The 22,885-nt window shown below is 40.2% G+C and overlaps 1 protein-coding gene across 1 annotated transcript in view; it reads right to left on the minus strand.

Moving 5' to 3' along the window:
- NUP188 (nucleoporin 188) overlaps nt 1-22,885 on the minus strand; it is a 57,640-nt gene that overhangs the window by 33,734 nt on the left and 1,021 nt on the right. Inside the window, exons 2-8 of the mRNA XM_037147237.2 lie at nt 14,611-14,665; nt 13,086-13,159; nt 10,187-10,271; nt 9,553-9,633; nt 8,809-8,853; nt 7,901-7,993; nt 7,442-7,561 (exon numbers count right to left, since the gene is read on the minus strand). Of these exons, the coding sequence (XP_037003132.2) occupies nt 7,442-7,561; nt 7,901-7,993; nt 8,809-8,853; nt 9,553-9,633; nt 10,187-10,271; nt 13,086-13,159; nt 14,611-14,665 (553 nt within the window). The remainder of the gene's footprint in view (nt 1-7,441; nt 7,562-7,900; nt 7,994-8,808; nt 8,854-9,552; nt 9,634-10,186; nt 10,272-13,085; nt 13,160-14,610; nt 14,666-22,885) is intronic.

Below are 22,885 nucleotides of genomic sequence, written 5' to 3' on the forward strand. Positions count from 1 at the left end.
GAATAGTAAAATGGCAATAAATACATACCTATCAACAACTGAATCTAAAAAACTAAGCAAACGAGAAGAACAGAGACAGAATCATGGATATGGAGAGCGTTTTGATGGTTGCCAGATGAGGGGGAATGAGGGGGGCCGGTGAAGACATGAGGTAATTAAGAAGAACAAACAAGCAGTTATAGAACAGCCATGGGGTGTAAAGTACAGTATAGGAAATGGAGTATTCAAAGAACCTAGACGCACGCAGACATGAACAATAGTGTGGGGAATGCCTGAGGGAGTGTGGGGTACTAGGCAGAGGGGGAGAAGGGGGAAAATTGGTACAACTATAATAGCATAATCAATAAAATATAATTTTTAAAAATTTGTGGACTGAACCTAAAAGTCATGCTTAATGCAATACTTATAGTAATTTATTTAAAAATATCTATAATCTATTATCTAAGCTTTTACAATAAAAAATGAGAAAAAGAGCAAACTAAATCCAAAGTGAATAAAGAGAAATAATGAAGAGATCAATGAAATATGAAACGGAAAACCAACAGAGAAAACTAGTGACAACACTACCATTATCAGAAATGAGTCAGGACACACCACTACAGACCCTCCAGAGAGTAAAAGAATGACAAAATATTAACAGCTTTATACAAGTAAATTGTTCTAGTTAGATGAAATGGACAATTTCCTTTAAAGACACAAATTACCAAAACTGACCCAAGAACAAACAGGAAACTCGAATAGCTATAATCAACCACAGAAACGTGAACCCAGAATTGAAAGTTTTCTCACAAAGAAAACTGTGGGCTAAGATGACTTCACTGTAACTTCTATCACACACAAGAACAAAATAATGCCAATACTATAAAAATTCCTTCAGAAAACAGAGAGGAATAAATACTGTCCAACTTATTTTTTAAGACCAGTATTACTTTAATATTAAAACCAGAAAAAGACATTACAGAAAAACTACACACAAATATCCGCCACAAACATAGGCACAAAATTCCTTAACAAAATGTTAACAAGTCAAATCTAACAATGTGTAAAAAGCAAAATATTAACAATGTGTAAAAAGCAAAATATATCATAGCCAAGTGCAGTTTATTGTAAGAATTCAAGATTGGTTTGACACCCCAACACTCAATATATTTCACTGTAAAACAAAGTAAAAAAGAAAAACAATAAAATCATTTCAAGAGATGCAAAAGAAAATGGACAGAATTTAACATTCATTCCTAATAAAAAGTAAAAACAGCAAACTAAGACCAGGAGGCTATTTCCTCATTTAATAAAAGACAATTATACAAATAATTTAAAACAAGAACATAATGGTAAAAGACTGAATGCTTTCTACCTAAGACGAACAAGGGAATAATGTGAGCACTCTTTCCACTTCTATTCAACACTCTACTGGAGGTCCTAATCAGATAATACCACAAGTAAAAAAATTAAAAGACACACAGATTTGTAGCCCTGGCTGGTGTAGCTCAGTGGATTGAGCATGGGCCTGTGAACCAAAAGATCGCGGTTCAATTCCCAGTCAGGGCACATGCCTTGGTTGCAGGCCAGGTCCCCAGTAGGGGACACGTGAGAGGCAACCACATATTGACATTTCTCTCCTACTCTTTCTCCTTCCCTTCCCCTCTCTCTAAAAATAAATAAAATATTTAAATATATATATATATATTTACAGCCCTTTCCAGTGTGGCTTGGTGGGTTGGGCATCATCCTGCAACATAAAAGGTTGTCAGTTCAATTCCCAGTCAGGGCACATGCCTGGGTTGAGGACCAGGTCTGGAGCTGGGAGAAATCAAAAGGCAATGACTGATATTTCTCTCACACATTCATGTTTCTCTTCCTCTCTTTCTCCCATCCCTCCTAAGCTCCTCTCTTTAAAAATAAGTGAAATCACTTCCGCCAAGATGGAGGCATAGGTGGAGACGCCGTGCTTCCTCACACAACCAAGTTTAGAGACAACTAAATATTAGCAACAGAAAACACAGCCAGAACACAGAAAATTCAACTTTTCGGAAGTCTGATAACAACAAATTCTTCAGCCTGACCGGTAAGAGGGGCAAAACCAGCAGCTGGTGGAGCGGGGTTGCACAGGAAAACTCTCGGTCGGACAAACTCAGACCGTGGAATCCAGACGCAGGGTTGGACCCAGCGACCGAGCGACCGCGGGGAAACAGTGAGGGGGCAGGGCTGCGGGTTGACTGTGGTCGGGTTGACTGTGGTCACGCATTAGTGCGCAGATAGACAAGCGAGGGAGTGGGCGATTAGACGGGACCCAGCAGGCCCCAGTGGCGAGCAGCAGCACCGCCATTTCCCAGCTCTGACCCCGCCTCCACATACAGCGTCATAACCCAGTGACCTGAGTAGCCCGGCCCTGGTGAACCACCTAAGGCTCTGCTCCTCACCCAGCTGTGAGAAACAGCTGAGGGGACCGCCATTTCCCCACTCTGACCACGCCCCCACATACAGTGGTCACAACCCAGCAACCTGGGAATCCAAGGTTTCGCTCCTCATACTTAACGGGCGCGAACAGACCAAAAATGACTCAAGAAGATCTCAAAGCTCCAGAGCCTATAAATCTAAGCGATGAAGAAATAGCAAAACTCTCAGATGCACAGTTTAAAACACTGGTGATCAGGATGCTCACAGAACTGGTTGATTTTAGTCACAAATTAGAGGAACATATGAAGGCTAAACTAATTGAAATGAATGGAATTGCACAGGAAACCAATAGCGATGAAAAGGAAACTGGGACTCAAATCAATGGAGTGGACCAGAAGAAAGCAAATAATGGCCAAACAGAAAAGGATGAAGAAACAAGAATTAAAAAAAAAGAAGGCGAGGCTTAGGAACCTCCGGGACATCTTTAAACGTTCCAACATGCAAATTACAGGGGTACCAGAAGGGAGAGAGGAACAGCCACCAGTGGAAAACTTATTTGAACAAATGATAAAGGAGAATTTCCCCAATCTGGCAAAGGAAATAGACTTCCAGGAAATCCAGGAAGTTCAGAGAGTCCCAAAGAAGGTGGACCTAAGAAGGAACACACCAAGGCACAGCATAATTATATTAGCCAAGATTAAAATGAAGGAGAGAATCCTAGAAGCAGCAAGAGAGACAGTCACCTACAAAGGAGGTGACAGTCACCTACAAAGGAGTTCCCATCAGACCGTCAGCGGATTTCTCAAAAGAGACCTTACAGGCAAGAAGGAGCTGGAAAGAGGTATTCCAGGTCATGAAATCCAAAGACCTACAACCAAGATTGCTCTATCCAGCAAAGCTTTCATTTAGAATGGAAGGACAGATAAAGTGTTTCTCAGATAAGATCAAATTCAAGGAGTTCATCATCACCAAGCCCTTATTATATGAAATGTTAAAGGGACTTATCTAAGAAAAAGAAGATAAAAAAGATGAACAGTGAAAGGACAGCAAACTCACAGTTATTAAGAACCACACCAAAAACAAAGACAAACTAAGAGGACAGCTAGATCAGGAGCAGAACCACAGAAATGAAGATCACATGGAGGGTTAGCAACAGGGGAGTGGGAGAAGGAGAAGGGGGAGAAGGTACAGAAAATAAGTAGCATAGACAGTAGGTAAAAAATAGGGGGGAGGGCAAGAATAGTATGGGAAATATAGAATCTAAAGAACTTGAGACACATGGTCATAAACTAAAGGGGGGGAATGGTGAGGGAGGGGTGTGCGGGGTAGAGGGGAACGAAGGGAGGAAATAGAACTGTAATGGCATAATCAATAAAATATATTAAAAAAAAACACAATGAGTTACCACTACACACCTACTAGAATGTCTAAAATTTTACATGGTGACCATATAAGTGTTGGTAAGGATATGAAGCAAAAAGTATTAAATGGTATAGCCACTACAAAAAAAAACACAGATTGTCAATGCCTTGTAAAGATAAAAATATACCTTCACAAAATAACCCAACAATCTAACTCCCAGGTATTTATTTATCAAAGAGAAATAAAAACCTACGTGCACACGAAGACCTGTATGTTAATGTTCACGGCACATTTTTCATAGCAGCCAAAACATAGAAGCAATTCAACCGATGAACGGACAAAATGTGGTATAACCATACAATGGAATGTCATTCAACCACAAATATGAGTACAGTACTGTTACAGTACATAACACGGATCTCAAAAAGACTATACTAAGTGAGAAAAGCCAAACACGAAAGACTATATTTTGTATGGTTCTATGTATGTGAAATTCTAGAAAAGACAAAATTATAGAAATAAGTACACTTACAAATGGCTAAAATGATCAATTTTAAGTTATATATATTTTATCAGAATTTAAAAACAGCGCCAGTGCCTTTCCTCGCGCCCTTTTCTCCTGTGCGATCTCCCAGGCAAGCCTAAACCTCCCCTATCCCCCCTGGCACATGTATCCCTGCTTTTCTCCTCCTAAGCTCCAAGGGCCCTTCTTTGTCCTCTTTAACTTGCTTCCTGAGCACGTGGAGGCCAGCTGGGCCATTTCTTCCACAGCTCACTCATTCTACCTCTGTGACTTTCTAAATAAACTCTTTAGAACCAAACTCTTTAGAAACTCTTCTAAACTCTTTAGAACTCTTTGCTTGTAAACAAACAAAAAAACCCACTAAAACCAATAATAATAACCTTCAAAATGGAAAGCAGGTAAGTGATTGCTTGGAGCTAGGGGGTCACAGATTGACAGCAAACTTACTGGGGAGACAGAAATGGTCTATGTATTGATCACATGGGTGGTTACTGCATATAACTGTACGCAACCACCAAAACTCAAACTGTACCCTTAAAATGAGTGAATGTTGTTGGATGGTAATTATACCTCAATGCAGCTGGGGGTGGGGTTGGCACTTGTCATTTACACAAGTCATTCCACGAAAGTATGCATGTATTCATAGGATACTCTTAAAGTAGAACTGCTAGGTCAAGCAATATGTGCTTTTCAATTTTTAGATACTGTCATCATGCCTTCATTTAAAAAAAATAACAATTTACATAGTAAAATATGAGTGTGTAACCTTTCCCATCCCTTAGACAAGAGTGTTGCCATGTCAATATGTCTGAGTTTTCCCTGTTTATTTATTGGGTTATACATAATGATTTATAGGAATTCTTTCTATTTCAAGACCCCTTTCTGCCGTGTGGTGTGGCTCAGTGGATTGAGCACCAGCCTCCGAACCAAAGAGTCACTGGTTCAATTCCTGGTCAGGGAACAGGCCTGGGTTGCAGGCCAGGTCCCCAGTCAGGGAGCACAAGAAGCAACCACACATTGACGTTTCTCTTCCTCTGTTTTTCCCTCCTTCCCCCTCTCTTAAAAAAAAAAAAAAAGTAAATAAAATCTTAAAAAGTATAAGTATAGTTGTTTCTTTAAAAAAAAAGAACCCTTTCTCATGTGAGGTTTGTCTTTGTTTATCTCACTATTTTTGTTTTCTTGCAAAAGGTTCTGATTTGATATGGCTGAGTTTATAATTTTTTTTTGTATGGCTTCTGAGTTTTACTTTAAAGTCTTCTTGGGCCCTGGCTGGTGTAGCTCAGTGGATTGAGCACGGGCCTGGGAACCAAGCAACCACGGTTCGATTCCCAGTCAGGGCACATGCCTGGATTGCAGGCCAGTTCCCATTAGGGGACACAAGAGGCGACCACAAGAGAAATTGATATTTCTCTCCCTCTCTCCTTCCCTTCCCCTCTAAAGATAAATAAATACAATCTTTAAAAAAATTAAAATAAACAAATAAATAAAGTCTTCTCTACTCCAAAAAAAAAAACTATCTGCCATGTTTTCTTTTAGTACTTTTATAGTTGAAATTTTTTAATTTAAATTATTAATCTATTTGATTTTCTTTTGATAGAAAGTGTGAGATAGAGACACAGTTTAATTTTTCTCCCAATGGTTGCCCAGTAGTTCCAGGATCATTTTGTTTTAAATGAGGAGAAGTTTAGGAACCTCTGGGATTTTTAAAATTTTATTAATTTATTTTTAGAGAAAGGAAGGGAAAGAAACATCAATGTGTGGTTGCCTCTCAAGTGCTCCCTACCAGGGACCTGGCCCACAACCCAGGCATGTGCCCTGACTGGGAATAGAACCAGCGACCCTTTGGTGTCCAGGATGGCACTCAATCCACTGAGCCACACCAACCAGGGCAAGGATCATTTATTGAATGAGCCAACATTTCCTCACTGATCTGAAATGCTGCCTTTCTTTATCATACACTAATTCCCTATCAGTATTTTGGTCTAAGGCTAAACTCTCTCCCATGCTCTATCACCGGTCTATTTATTCATGTGCTGATACCATACTTTAAATTACTATCATCTTACTATCGAATAAGCCTAATTTTCCCTTTTCAAAAACTTCCTGGCTGTTCTAAATTTATGTTTCACATGAATTTTAGAATCAGCTTGTCTAGTTCCAAAATAAAAAACAAAACACTTGTTAGTATTTTTTACAGGAATGCACTAAATGTATAGGTACTGGCACTTTTATGGTATTGAGTCTTTATACTCAAGAATGTGGCATCCTTCCATTTGGTTACGATTTCTTTCATACCCTTTATAGAATTTTAAAGGCCTCTTCATTTTCCTTCTTTCCTTCCTTCCCCTTCCTTTTTATTGTTGTTCAAGTACAGTTGTCTCAATTTTCCCCCTACAACCCACCCCAGCTCTCTTCACTTAGACATTGGACTACGGTAACCTTATTTATGCTTCTGTTGCTACTGTAAATGGGCCCTTTTCTTTTAGTAAATAGGTTAAGTAGCTACTGTCTGTTTTGGTTGAATTGTTTTAATAAACATACTTTTAAAAAATTTATTTATTTTTAGACAGGGGAAGGGAGGAAGAAAGAGAGGGAGAGAAACATCAGTGTGTGGTTGCCTCTTGCACACCCCCAACTGGGAACCCGGCCTGCAACCCAGGCATGTGCCCTGACTGTGAATTGAACCGGCGACCCTTCGGTTCTCAGGCAAGCACTCAATCCACTGAGCCACACCAGTCAGGGCTAATAAACACATATTTTTAAAATAAAAGTTTATAATAATATTAATCTATAAATGGAAATTGGTTTTGGATTTAGGATAAAATAATCAGACTAATGTCACACACTAAATAGATAATGATAATAAAGAACATAAAATCTTGGGCTTAAGAGTTCCATTAACCACTAAGAGAATATTTTAGGTAAGAACAGAAAGTAAATTAACTGGATAGACCAAGTCAAGGGAAAAGGTCCAGAATTAGGTACCAGTAGTTAAAAGTCATAAATGTTTTGATCCGTATGTCATGTTTAAATTGTTCTGAAGAATGATAACCTATAAATGTTTAAGTTAATAAATGAATAAATAATTTAACTTGAAGCTCTATGAGAAAGGGTACACAATTCTCCTAGGAATTATAAGAGGGTGCAATAACCACATACCATGAGGTTTCCATGTGTCTCCCATGTTGGTGCTTCAGTTTTATAAAGCTCTTCAAACTGTTGTCTGTATTTAACAACCAACTCCTTCTCCAACTTATCAACACAGTTTGCATATTCAACCTTAAAAAACAATCCAAAACATGTAAATATCCAAATGAATATAAATATGAATAATATAAAATGATTTAGCCCTGGCTGGTGTGGCTCAGTGGTTTGAGTGCAGGCCTGCAAACCAAAGCATTGCCGGTTTGATTCCCAGTCAGGGCACACGCCTGGGTTGCAGGCCAGGTCCCCAGTAGGGGGTATGCTAGAGGCAACCACACACTGATGTTTCACTCCCTCTCTTTCTCCTTCCCTTCCCCATCTCTCTAAGATAAATAAATAAAATATTTTTTTAAATGAGTTAAAAGAGCTGAATTTTATAGGGAAACGAGAACAAAGAGGACTAAATGAGCTTACTTTATAGGGATGTCTTTCATCTTGAAAATAAGTGAGAAGGTGTAAGACACAACGAAGAATACACGTTCTTTCTTCATAGTAATAATCTGCAATCTAGGAAGAACCCAAAGATTCAAATCAGTTACTCACTGTAGCACAGGATACTCAATTGTAAATTTACTGATAAAGAAATCATGTAAGGATGAGGATGGAAAAGTTCAATTTGTATAATCAATCGCAGAACTGGAAACATAGTGGTAGGCCAAAAGAAAGCCAAAAACCTTCATAAACTGGGATACAGGTAAAGTCATGCAACATAAAAGCAAGTATTTAATAATATAAACAAGTGTTCTTAGCTGCTAGAGCACTGAAATAACAGACAATAGTATAAACTTACAGCCAAATACTTGAACGCAAATATAAAAACACCACTGATATATGTCCTAATTCCTTATAACTAATGCACTTAATTTTAGAAAATTATCAAACAGGAAACTACTTCAGAAGCCAAAGTCAAATTCCATTCTAAAATGAGATCCAAGTGAGAAGATTGCTTTGGGAAGTGATGGAAAATAAAGAAATATAAATTAATCCTGTTGCATTTAGATTTAGAGAAAAATATCCATGAACCAGTTCTCATCCCCAATGGCTAAAGAATCTCCTTTGGGAAAAGAACTCAACTGGTTCCGGTGGATAAAAACCTCGAGCCCTGATTGGTATGGCTCAGTGGCATGAGCACTGGACTGCAAACCAAAAGGTCCTGGTTCGATTCCTAGTCAGGGCATATGCCTGGGTTGCAGGCCAGGTCCCCAGTGGGGGGGCACATGAGGAGCAACCACACAGTGATGTTTCTCTCCCTCCCTTCCCCTCTGTCTAAAAAAGTAAAATCTTAAAAAAAAAAAAAGAAGGAAATGGTGAGTACTACTGACCTTCAGGATTAAGGCCTGGCTCTGTCTTTCATCTTGCAGTACTGTCTAAAGCAAAAGGGAAAAAGTCAAGAAGCCATTTTATTAGCAAAACTCAATTCATGAAGAAAAAGGTAAACATCCTGCCCCTACTGATGTGGCTGAGTGGTATGAGTGGCAGCCTGCAAACCAAAGGGTCACCAGTTTGATTCCCAGCAGGGCACATGCTTGGGTTGCGGGCCAGATTCCCAGCTGGGAGTGTGCAAGAGGCAACCACACATTGTATTTCTCTCCCTCTCTTTCTCCGTCCCTTCTCCTCTCTCTAAAAATAAATAAATTAGATCTTTTAAAAAAGAAAAAGGTAAACATCCTCATCTCACCCTTGAAGATTAGAACTGCCCATTCATTTCTTCGAACATTTCTTACCTAAGTATATCCAAGTCTGTGCTCAAATCCTTGCCCCTCCTCTGGCCTCAATTTTCTCCTACATAAAATGAGGAACTAGACAGGCTAGATGTTGTCCAAGGTCCTTTCAGCTCTGATATCCTGATACTCAGTGATGAAGGTGGCAGTCTCTGACCTCTCCCCACCTCCAAGTCTGAGGACAGACCTCAGCTTAAGCATATTTTTTTTAGGCCTTTATAAAGTCTTTCCTGAAAGTTGCTTTATCTGATCACCTACCTGTTACAAGGAACTGGTACCAAACCCTAAATTATCCAACACCAACAAGGATAAAGGCAAGAAAAGACAACTGGCACAAGCACGAACCTTTATTGAGTCCCGAGTACCTCTGTAATCCTCTTGAAGGTAACAATGGAGTAACTGCACGCTCTGCTCTTCGTCAAGACCCTGAAATACAGAGATCGTAAGTGGGAAACAGGCACCGCAGCTCCGAAACCACACATAGGATGCAAAGCATTCCAAAGATTTATCCTCTGGAATGGACAGAGAACGTGGATAAACAAAAATTCTGCTACAGATTTCATACAACATAACAATTTTAACCCAAATAGGAGAAAATAGGAGCAAGTCGCTGACACGGAACTTACATGACAAATTGTACTGTGCCAGAAACAACTGTGCTTATTCACTAAGCACATTAATACAGCAACAGACATGATCTAGGTTTCCAAATTTAAAAGAAAATAACTACATATTTAAAGTCAATTTAGAGAACACCACATGTGTGCTGAAGAAAACACTATGATATGCACTAAACAGGTCAGGCAACTTGATTTGTGGCTCTTGAAGTGTTGCAATCTGGGTATTCTTGAAACACAATATGCTCAATTTAATCTCCCAAACTGAAGTAAACTGAATTTTCACTAACAATCAGTAACAATAACAGCAGGCACATCCACATTCCAGTTAATAAACTGAACCAGTGCTCATTTTTACTCACCAAAAACTTGCTGATTCTTAAACCCAGTTCTTTCAGTGGTGAAACTACATCTTTATTAGCTTTCACTTTTTCAGCTGAATTTGGACTATGAAAAGAACAATGAATCATTTCCTCATTCACAATGACCCCCTGGGGGTTTAAAATAAAAATATTTTTACTACAGACCTTTTATCGCCCTTTAGATGACTACAAAATACACACACACACACACACGAGTTCATTTCTATAGACTTTGTAACACAAAACTATTTATGCCTAAGTAATACAGATAGTATATGTTTGTTACAAACAATAGTTATAGTAGTATTACTTATAAATAAGAGTTACATCAATTATTTGGCTCCTACAACTATCCTGAAAGGTAAATATTACTATCCCCATTTTACAAATGGAATTACCAACACTTAGAAAATAACTTACCAAAAATCCCACAGCTAATAAAAAGTCGAGGTAAAATTTAAACCAGGTCTGTTAGTACACATACATATTATTATCTAGCTCTACCCACTGAGAAGGCCTAGACGCTATGACAACCCCCCGAGGCAGTGAGCACACCCAGCACCCAGATCTTGGTTTCTAATATCATTCCCTAATAAAAGGTAGCAGGAAATCCTGTTAAAAAAAAAAAAAAAGGTTGGTCTAGAGCTGAGGTAGAGAAAAGATGAGCCTGGAGCATCTTGTAGTGCCACAAAGTAAAGAAAACACTCAGAAATTAAAAGCAGGGGACATATCAAAAGGTCATGGAAGCCAACCTAAAAAAACTCCCAATGGCCAAAGCTGTGACAGATATAAAATAAATATACACAATACCCTGGCCGGATGGCTCAGTTGGTTAGAGCGTCATCCTATAAACAAAAAAGATTTTGGTTTCAATCACCAGTCAGGGCACACACCTACGCTGTGGGGTCAGTTCCCAATCAAAGCAAGTACAGGAGACAACTGACTGACATTTCTCTCTCACACTGATGTCTCTCTCTTTCTCTCCCTCTCTGTCTCTTTCTCTCTCGCAAATAAAACACATACCACATATCCTCAGGTGAGGATTAAAAAAAATACACACACACACATACACGAGTCTCTAGTAATATAAATGAATAAACAAACTAACAAATAAATAGAGGAGAAGGGGACAAATCTTCCCTACAGAAAAAGTCCAAATAATACACACAGGTACTGCCCCCTTTAGAAGGTGAACTCTAATTCCACTACACACCTACCTTGAGAGTAGGCTATACTTAGTGATCACTTCCAAAAAAATAGAAGATGAAAAGAGAAAAAAGTGACTTTACGAAGGAGAAACTTGGCAAACGCTACCTTACCCAAGGAAGCAAGGTTAGCATCATCAGTGATTTCATGGGGCTAACTCATTCAATGTGTATTCTCTGCTACGATGGGATAAGGATGGTACTCTACCTCTCTGAACGGTACCCTACCTCTCTGAACGGTACTTTACCTCTCTGAATTCTTCCCCAAAAGCCACAACCCCACTGTAATGAGAAAACATCAAACAAATCTAAATTGAGGGCATTCTAGAAAATATTTCACTGGTCCTCTTCAAAACTATTCAAGATCAGGAAAATCAAGGAAAGACTGAGATACTGTCAAGGCAAAGAGCTCAGGAGATATGACAACTAAATGCAGTGTGGTACCCTGGAATGGATCCTAGAACAAAAAGACGACATTAAAGAAAAAAAATTTTTTTTGGTTAAACTCAAATAAAGACTGCAATTCAAATAAATAAATAGATAAGTAAATGAATAAATAGATAGATAAATAAGTAAATAAATAGATAGATGTCTGCCAGACTTCAAATCCCATACTACTACAAAAGGAACTGCTCCTTAAAAAAGAAACTAATGCCCCAAATGTCTGTTCTGTTAACTAAAGCATGTTGCTGGTGTTGGATTTTTACAGACTGCCACATCTCACAGAAAACCCACAACACAAAGGCTAGTACAAGGTTAAATGATAAGTTCCAAAAGAGGCAACACAGAATGATGGTTAAAAACACAGACACTGGAGTAAGACTGCCAGGTTTGAACCCTGGTTCTACCACTTACTAGCTGTGTGACCTTGGGCAAGTTACTTAACCTCTTTGTGCCTCAGTTTCCCCATCTGTAAAATGGAAACAATAATAAAAGTACCTAAATGTGATAGTATAGGGATTATTTTCTTTATGTCCATATATTTTAGATATATAATAAAGTATTTACAGGTAAAATAACTGTAATGATAGCTGGGAGTTACTTCAAAGAAATTATGGGGGAAGGGTTAATAGGTGAACAAAAAAAAGAAATTCTTCATTAACCTAAGAGAATGAAGATGAAAACTAAAGATGTAATGAAATCGACAGGCACTCGGAAGTAGGAGGGAAATGAGGGTAGCTTGGGAACTAAGATGCACGAGAGATGAGATCTGGACTGGGAATTAAGATGAGAGTCTAGTCCCACAAGGTGTATGCTCTTCTTTTTTTAACTACCTCATGTTTCTTTTTTTTCATTGGCCAGTAAAAAAAAAACAAACAAACTACACATTCACCCCCAAAATACAAATTGTTTACTGCTATGTACAAGGATTTGGTGCTGGCAGTGCCTCGCAAAATGTGGACCAAAATAAGTATTAGAATCATTGAATATTTAACTAATTCTCATCCCCAGACACTAGAGTTATATAATTGGATTCACAATATTGTAGTCCTGGCAGGATTCTCCCTCCCTTTAAAAAGACAAGGTTCCACTGGTTTCCTTTAAAGAGACAACTTGGTTTCCACTGCTAAGCCAACTATATTTCCTCTGATCTACCTATCCCAGCAATACCACGAAATCATACATGAAAATGGCTTTATCCACGCCAGCTTCCTCAGGGGAATTACTCTACCAGACGCACAGGACAGCCATACCTGGGAGGTTTATAGTAAGAAAGCCCTTCCAAAAGCCGCTGCCAATGTTTATTCAGTTCCGTTTCAATATGATTCTGGAAAAAAATAAGAAAATTATACCAACGCAATTTTAATTAGACTCCAAGGTCACACTGATGATTACATATTCCTTTGAGTTTTTTTTAATATGCATCTTCCCCACAGCTGAAATTATTTTGAATAGAGAATTCTGTACCCTATTTTTCTTTGCTTAACATTCTAACATAATGATTTAACCCTATAATGAAAATCTTGATAAACATCCTTTAGTGGCTGCATATTTTATCAAGTGGCTAGCTCATAATTTACTTGCCATTCTTCCATTAAATGCACTTAAGCTGACTGTCATGCCTTATTAACATAAATAACGCTACAGTTAATAGCTTTGTGCACTAAACTTTTTGAGGATTTCTTTTTAAAAGATACAGTTCCAAAAAAGACAAAATAAATAAATGAATAAAAGGTAAAGTCTTAGAAGTAAAATTATTAGATAAAGACATATCAAAAAAATTTAAGGCTCTAAGAAAGGTATACCATTCCTTATATTAATTACAGTAACTACAATAGTAGTAATTAAATATCATCCTAACACTTCACCCTAACAGGGTCAGAACACCCGAGGGTCAACATGAAGAACTGTCCTTTACTGATTAGATACTTGAAAATGTCCTAGCAACACAGCCTCTGTGACCTAAGGAGCTAGCTACATAGAAAAGGAAGAAGAAGCAAGTTAAGTATGAAACAGAGAAGAGGCCCGAGAATCTTCCTGCTGGCCTGAGGTAGCAGAAAGGTGTTTGCACCCCAACCCTCAGCAGCCAATCAAGCAGCACCAGGATCTTTTCAGAAAAGGAATCACTAAGGAACAAAGAAAGGTAGAGATTTAGAAAACTTCAGCAGCTAGGCTGTAAGACACACCACATTTCAGCAGAAGGAAGAAAGAAATGCATAATGTTTCCATAAAGTTTTGGAATTTAAAAAATGTGCCCTGGCTAGTGTGGCTCAGGGGATTGAGCACCAGACTGAAAACCAAAGGGTCCTCAGTTCAACTCCCCATCAAGGGCACATGCCTGGGTTGTAGGCCAGGTCCCCAGTATGGGGAGCAAAAGAGACAACTACGCATCCACGTTTCTCTCCCTCTCTTTCTCCCTCCTTCCCCCCTCTCTAAAAATAAATAAATAAAATCTTTTTTTATGTGTTTATTTTCTACTCCAAAGAGAAGGTAGTTAACAAAAATAATATAAACTACACAGAGAACCATAGAATCCACCCAAGAACACCACAGCCCAGTGGTGTGGCTCAATGGGTTGGGTGTCAGCCCCCAAAGCAAAGGGTTACCTGTTCAATTTCTGGTCATGGCAAGTGTCTGGGTTGCAGTTCAATCCCCATTTGGGGCATGTACAAGAGCCACTGATAATAATTGATGATGTTTCTGTTATCAATTTTTATCTTTTTTTACTCCCTCCCTTTCTCTATTTAAAAATGAGAGAGAGAGAGCACCACCACTTACCAGTTCTCTCAGAGCTGACCTTCCAAGCAGAATTGTCCACAGTTCTCTACTGCTCCTGGAAAATCACAGAAAGCAGACTTGACTAAGCAATCTCACAACTATTCTGTCTCTCTCTAAAGCAAAAGCTCTGTGTGCAGAACAATTTGGTAAAGTTTTGGACAGTAATTCTATTCTTAGAAGCCTGATGTTCAAAATAAAAAGAAACTAAAATAGAGCTTTTTCATGCCAATCGATACAGCGCTCGCAAACACGGTGAATGTTCTTAAGAACCGCTGGACCTCCTATAAGTGTGGGAAGCACAGAACCAGAAAAGCGAGGGTTCTCTGCGTGTGCAGGGAAAGCGGTGTTACGACAGGAAGCAGAGTGGCTGTGGAGGGCAGACTGAGCCCATTTCCCATAAAAAGGCTCAAACTACAAAGACGACTGCTGAGGCCTGAATACCCTGGACCCAACTGCACATCTAAGAGAATGCTGGCTATTCAGAGATGTAAGCATTTTGAAGTGGGAGGAAACAGGAAAAGAAAGGGTCAAATGATCTGGTTCTAAGCATCATCTTTTGTTTTCTTATGTGACAATAAATCTCTGAAGATGTGTTTGCTTTAAAAAAAACCTAAAATATAAGATTTCAATCTAAACCAATAGGTACTATGTTGAAATGAGAATAGCCAACATATTTCAATACATTTAAGATGCCATTAATGCAAGGCACATGATTATTTACCTTCTACAATTCATCAATAATAAAACACACTCTGATTTTAGACATATTAAAAGTGTGAAAAATGCCCTGGCTGGTGTAGCTCAGTGGATTGAGCATGGGCCTGCAAACCACACGATCGCGGTTTGATTCCCAGTCAGGGCACATGCCTGGGTTGCAGGCCAGTTCCCAGCAGGGGATGCATAAGAGGCAACCATACACTGATATTTCTCTCCCTCCTTCTTCCCTTCCCCTCTGAAGATAAATAAATATTTTTTTTAAAGTGTGAAAAATGTTTATTTTAGAATTAATAAAATATAGTAATTAATGAATTAGAGTACACCCATTATGCTAAGAAGATGCCTCAGTTTAGAATATCTAAACCCTCCTTTCTTGTTAAAATGAAGTGACTGATAAGGAAGAAAACTCTAGAAAAGAACTAAGTATATTTCAGCCCTGACTGATGTGACTCAGTGGACTGAATGCTGGCCTGTGAACCAAAGGGCTGCTGGTTCAATTCCCAGTCAGGGCACATGCCTGGGTTTCAGGCCAGGTTCCCAGTTGGAGGTGTGAGAGAGGCAACAGATCAATGCTTCTCTCCCTCACTTTCTCCCTCCTTTCCCCTCTCTCTATAAATAAATAAATAAATAAATAAATAAATAAATAAATAAAGTCTATTTTTAAAAAAAAATACACGTTAGCCCTGGCTGGTGTGACTCAATGGATTGAGCTCCAGCCTGCAGACTGAAAGGCTGCTGGTTGGATTCCCAGTCTAGATACATGCCTGGGTTGCAGGCCAGGTCCCCAGTTGGGAGCGTATGAGAGAAAACCAATCACTGTCTCTCTCACACATTGATGTTTCCCTCCCACTCTTTCTCCCTTTCTTCCCCTCTCTAAAAGTAAATTAAAAAAAAAATTAAAACACACACACACACTGATATAGTCCCTGCCCCCAGTGAGCTCTTCAAATACATTCCCCACCATGTGCTTACCCCAGTTCCTTACCTCATCTGTGCTTCTGGGATTTCAGAAAACGTGTTTAGGGTTTTTTTGAAGTCTAGACTTTTATTTCAAAATGTAGCCATTTAAAAAATTCTCTAAAGAGCCCTGGCTGGTGTAGCTCAGTGGATTGAGCACGGGCCTGTGAACCAAAAGATTGCAGTTCGAGTCCCAGTCAGGGCACATGCATGGGTTGCGGGCCAGTTCCCAGCAGGGGCCAGTTCCCAGCAGGGGATGCACCAGAAGCAACCATACATTCATATTTCTCTCTCCTTCTCTTCCCTTCTAAAAATAAATAAATAAAATTTAAAAAAAATTTCTCTAAAGAAAGGTTAGAGATGAGAAGATCCTAATAAAATATACTAAACATTTACCAGAAATTCTATAAGCTGTGTTAACTTTGAAGATATACTGAAAAACGTTTTCTACATTTGAAAAACTAACATAAATCAAGCCCTAGCTGGGTAGTTCAACTGGCTAGAGCATTGTCCCTTGTCCCCCTATGCCAAAGTTGAAGGTTCAATCCCCATCAGGGCACATGTAAGAATCAACCAGTGAATGCATAAATAAGTAGAACAAATCGATGTTTCTCTCTCTCCTTCCCTTTTTCTAAAACCAGTAAGTAAACATTTAAAATAAAATAAAAATAAAAGACAAAGTACTAGCTCTATCTAAAAATTGCTTTCAGGCACTGGCCTGTAGGCACTGTTCTGTAAATCAAAAGGTCATGGGTTCGATTCCCAGTCAGGGCACAAACCTAAACTGCAGATTTGGTCCCCAGTTGGGGCATATGCAAAAGGCAGCTGATTGATTCTTCTCTCCCTCTTTTTCTCCTTCCCTTTCCCTTTCTCTAATATCAATAAAGACCCTGGCTGGTGTAGCTCAGTGGATTGAGCTCGGGCCTGCAAACCACATGATTGCGGTTCGATTCCCAGTCAGGGCACATGCCTGGGTTGCAGGCCAGTTCCCAGCAGGGAACTCATGAGAGGCAACCATACATTGATATTTCTCTCCTTCTTCCCTTCCTCTCTAAAGATAAAGAAATAAAATCTTTAAAAATAATAAATAAAATAAAATTGATAAAGAAATTTTTTAAATTACCTTTCAGGATTTTTCCATCAAAAGGTTTAAACACACCTAAAAACTATAAACCTTTAAGGGTAAATGCCTTTAAGAAGACAACCTCTATTCCACTAAATCAACAGCCACCAGCTCCCATAACTGCACTGTGGAATCACCAATCATTTTTCTGATAACAAGACAGCATTCACTACTCAAAAGTCAGACCAGATCCAGTTAATGAAACAAATATATCCCTTTGTACTGATGATGTATACTAAAATGTATGAGAATACTCTGGTTTCTCTTCAGATCGCATAAATCTTTCGCCTTCTACTAAAATGTGTAAGTAAACCAAGCCCTAAGTGATTGAAAACAGGGAGAAGGTCACTAGTTACAGAAACTTATAATAAATTTTGAAAACCTTTTGTAAAGAGAATAATTATCATCCAGTTTATTTGTTTGATAAAACTGAATTAGGAAAAAGGAAGAGCTTTATTTAAAATGGCATATACTTTTGCTTTACCAAAAATAGCTTCTCATTTTCACATAATGGATTAGACACCTATTACATAACACATAGCTAATAATGACGTTAATAGTACATCAAAATTAATGGAAAGAAATTAATCATTAATTGAAGGCTTTTGTATGCCTGAATTAAATCACTTTCTTTTTTTTTTTAAATATTTTATTCATTTATCTTTAGAGGGGAAGGGAAGGAGAGAGGGAGAGAAATATCAATGTATGGTTGCCTCTGATGTGTCCCCTGCTGGGAACTAGCCTGCAGGAAACTGGTCTGCAACCTAGGCATGTGCCCTGACTGGGAATCGAACCGCTATTGTCTGGTTCGCAGGACCGCGCTCAATCCACTGAGCTACACCAGCCAGGGCTTAAATCACTTTCTTAATCATCATTTTCTATTTCCAAAAGCATGGGCATCAAAAAGCTTTAATTTATCCGCGTTTGCTTTCAGAGCTTAGATCTCTAACTAGCCAGGTAGCAGTGATTCCCAGAAGTCCACTACTGCCCACATTCATGGGCCAGCTGTCAAGTATAGCATTCTCTGTTTTCTCAAATTCAAGCTGTAGTTGCTACACTAAAATCTGTGAAGCTAAAAGAAAAAGAAAGAAAACAATGTGCTAAAAGAGTGTTTCTCAAAATGTAGTTGGTCCTGGGACCACAAGCAGCAAAACCACCTGCTTGTGGAAAATCACAGCCACACTACAGAATCCTGGTCGCCCCCTGCAGCTACTCTTCCTCAGAGGCTGGGCCTGGGAAATCTACACTTTAAAATGAATACCCAAGTGAATGCCCAAATTACCAATGCTCTCAGAGGAGAAGGTAAAAGATCTGTCACTATAGGCTGTGTTTGTTGTTGTTGTTTTTTAATGAAGGAGGGAGTGAGGCAGAAAAAGATTCTGCTACTAAACAATACTAGAGATCACTGTCCCAGAGTAAAGCAGGAACTTCTCAAAAGAAAAAAAATATTTCTTTAGAAATCAAAATTTTCATTGGCAAAACTATGTCATATTACGGTCTTTTTATTTTAAGACGTCAAAAACAATAATGTTTATTGAAAATGAGCCTTTGATGATAACAACAGCCAACATTTACTGAGCAACTGTAGTGTGTCAGGCACTGTGATAAGTACTCAACATCTTGTCTTACTGACTACAGACAACTCATGGGGCAGATACTGTTACTATCCCCGTTATCACATTGGGAAACTAAGGTTAAAAGTGGTTGGAGGCATAGGTGGATGTGCCGTGCCTTCTCACACAACCAAGTTTAGAGACAACTAAATATTAGCAACAGAAAACACAGCCAGAACACAGAAAATCGAACTATTTGGAAGTCTGTTAACAACAAATTCTTCAGCCTGACCGGTAAGAGGGGCGGAACCAGCAGCTGGTGGAGCGGGCTTGCAAGGGAAAACTTGGTCTGACGGACTCAGGTGCGCGGAATCCAGGTGCGGGATTGGACCTAGTGAGCGACCGAGCGACCGACCAAGCAAGTAACCGCGGGGGAAACAGCGAGAGAGCAGGGCTGCGGGTTGACTGTGGTCGCACATTTGTGTGTGGATAGACAAGCGAGGGAGTGGGCGATTGAACCGGAATCCAGCGGGTCCCCGTGGCAAGCGGCAGGGAGGGCGCCGCCATTTCCCTGCTCTGACCCCACCTCCACATACAGCGTCATAACCCAGCAACTCTGAGTGGCCCGGCCAGGTGAACCACCTAAGGCTCTGCTCCTACCCAGCAGTGCAAAACAGCAGAGGGTGCCGCCATTTCCCCGCTCTGACCACGCCCCCACATACAGCGTCACAACCCAGCGACCTGGGAGTCCAAGGCTCGTTCCTCACACTTAAAGGGCACGAACAGACCAAAAATGGCTCAAGAAGAGCTCAAAGCCCCGGAACCTATAAATCTAAGCGATGAAGAAATAGCAAAACTCTCAGACGCACAGTTTAAAACACTGGTGATCAGGATCCTCACAGAACTGGTTGATTATAGCCGCAAATTAGACAAATATATGAAGGCGAAACTAATTGCAATGAATGGAATTGCACAGGACACCAATAGCAATGAAAAGGAAACTGGGACTCAAATCAATGGAGTGGACCAGAAGAAAGCAAATAATGGCCAAACAGAAAAGAGTCAAGAAGCAAGAATTCAAAGAAATGAGGAGAGTCTTAGGAACCTCCAGGACATCTTTAAACGCTCCAACATCCGAATTATAGGGGTACCAGAAGGGGGAAAGGCACAGCCACCAGTGGAAAACTTATTTGAACAAATAATAAAGGAGAATTTCCCCAATCTGGCAAAGGAAATAGACTTCCAGGAAATCCAGGAAGCTCAGAGAGTACCAAGGAAGCTGGACCCAAAAAGGAACACACCAAGGCACATCATCATTACATTAGCCAAGATTCAAATGAAGGAAAGAATCCTAGAAGCAGCAAGAGCTAAGGGGACAGTCACCTACAAAGGAGTCCCTATCAGACTGTCAGCGGATTTCTCAAAAGACACCTTACAGGCAAGAAGGGGCTGGAAAGAACTATTCCAAGTCATGAAATCCAAAGACCTACAACCAAGATTGCTCTATCCAGCAAAGTTTTCATTTAGAATGGAAGGACAGATAAAGTGCTTCTCAGATAAGATCAAATTCAAGGAGTTCATCATCACCAAGCCCTTATTATATGAAATGTTAAAGGGGGTTATCTAAGAAAAAGAAGTTAAAGAAACATGAACAGTGAAAGGACAATAAACTCACAGTTATTAATAACCACACCTAAAACAAAAGCAAACTAAGAGGACAGCTAGATCAGAAGTGGAAACATAGAAATGAAGATCTCAAGGAGGGTTAGCAACAGGGGAGTGGGAGGAGGAGAAGGGGGGAGAAGGTACAGAAAATAAGTAGCATAGACAGTAGATAGAAAATAGATGGGGGGGCAAGAATAGCATGGGAAATATAGAATCTAAAGGACTTGAGACACATGGTCATAAACTAAAGGGGGGTAATGGTGGGGATGGAGGGTAGGATGGGGAATGAAGGGGGGGAATAGAACAACTGTAACAGCATAATCAATAAAAAAATTAAAAAAAAAAAAAGTGGTTAAGTAACTTGCCCACGATCACAGAGCCAGTGCACAATGGAGCCAGAGCTTGAACCCAGGTACGTGAGACAGCAGTTTAGTCGTCACATTACACTGCCTCCAGATGCAGTGGAACTCACTCATCCTCCAAACAAGCAAAGGCTGAAGGAGGGTGACATAAGTCCCTTTTGGACCTGCAATCTAATTAAAAGAGAAAAATCAAAAAAATGAGTATCTGTAGAAGTGCCAAGAAAAGGCAGAATAAAAGAGAAAGTGGTAGTTTAACAGGAAGGGAATCCCTGTGGAAAGGAGTGTCGCTGGCCCCTCAATCCCTGCACACTCACTGACCTGGGAATAATGGGAACACAAATAGACCTAAACCTTCACGATGCGCATCACTTAGTGCTGGGAAGGACAAAAGACGTTAAGCACATTACACAACCAGAAAAAAAGTAGAATATAATAAAGAGCTTAATCCTAACAAAGACTTTAAAGGCATATAATCACCTAAGATTATAAAAAAAAAAAAAAAAAAGTCCGAGAAGAAAGACATCACTGGAAACTGATCTAAGAATCGGTGAAAAACTTTACCTCGACCAGGGACTCCACAGTGTGAGCAGGGTGATTCTCAAGACGCGACAAGGCTGGAATTGTGATATTCACACCAAAAGCCTCAGGCAAACATCCTCTATATGGACTTTCATAAACAAAACATGTGTCCCTCATTTATTTGCACAACAAATAAGTTTGAGCTAAGTATTTGGAGAAGAAACTAAGGCACAGAAACCAAATAACTTGCCTCCAAGGTAAAGCTTTAAAATGTCATCCAACAGGGAACTCCATTCCTAAAGGAGCTGCGGCCGGTGGCAACAGGACATGGTCTTCCTTAGAGAGGTCCACGTGGCTGCAGACCTGGGGTGGACGCCACTGGGGGGTCAGGAGTAACACTCTCTCCCACCGAGTCCTTGTGGTAGGAAGCTGAGACACAGCCCAGCCAGTCTGAGAGACAGTTTTTCCCACGCGCGGGTAACACAGAGACACGGTCCTCGTCCCTGCGTGCTCCAACTGCACAGGTGAGCTACACCTCTCCTGCGAGAACTGAGATTGAAGCCTAGCAGCAAGCTCTGCACACCACATGCTTCTTGAGCACAGGTACACCACTCACTTCTTAAACACACCAGATACTCAAAATGCCAATATTCAAACCGCGTTTCTGCCAAACCCTGACTGACCTCCCGGGAACCCTGGGTGATTTCAGAGTATTAGTCCAGTTTTGGCTGGTGCCAACTCATAGTAAGGTAGGCCACGCCTCTCCCACATGCTTCAGAGCCACCTCAACACTGCTCTGAAAAGGATTCACATCTAGAGTCACCAACTCGGGTGTTAAGGTGGCCTGTCTGAAGTCATCTGCATGTCCACAGGCACTAGGAACCGAAATTAAGTTTTCTTAGTCTAGGCCTCCAGGCATTTCAAACAGGAAGGCGCTGCTCAGTGCAATCCCAGTCGTTACAAAGACCGTTGTCCTATCGTGGGTTACGAGCAAAGCAGTGTCTGGAAATCCCTGTCACTTCCTCCATCTTCAAGTTCGAGTTGGAGAGGTGTCCCAGGACGATCAAAGCACCTTTCACGCCACCCAACGCTTTCCCTCCTTTGCTCTCTTTCATGGAAGGGCACGCCTTACCCTACATCAGCCCAGCTCTACCCAAGCTCTGCAGTGGTTGGGAAATAATCCCAAGAAAAAGAGGGCACAGTGACCACACAGCTGCCTGAGAGAAGAGCGGCCAGGGGACCGCAGAGGAGGGAAAACACGCTGGCCCGCCCAAGCTCCCTACGGCCCATGAAGACTCCAAAGAGCATCTCAACACATGGGCGGAGGGCGTGGTGTTGGAGATGGCCAATGTGTGTCGCCTTCACCGAGAGCCTATCGC

Source organism: Artibeus jamaicensis, unplaced genomic scaffold, assembly GCF_021234435.1.
Source record: "Artibeus jamaicensis isolate MK-2021 breed Jamaican fruit bat unplaced genomic scaffold, CSHL_Jam_final contig_471, whole genome shotgun sequence".
NCBI classification, from domain to species: Eukaryota; Metazoa; Chordata; class Mammalia; order Chiroptera; family Phyllostomidae; genus Artibeus; species Artibeus jamaicensis.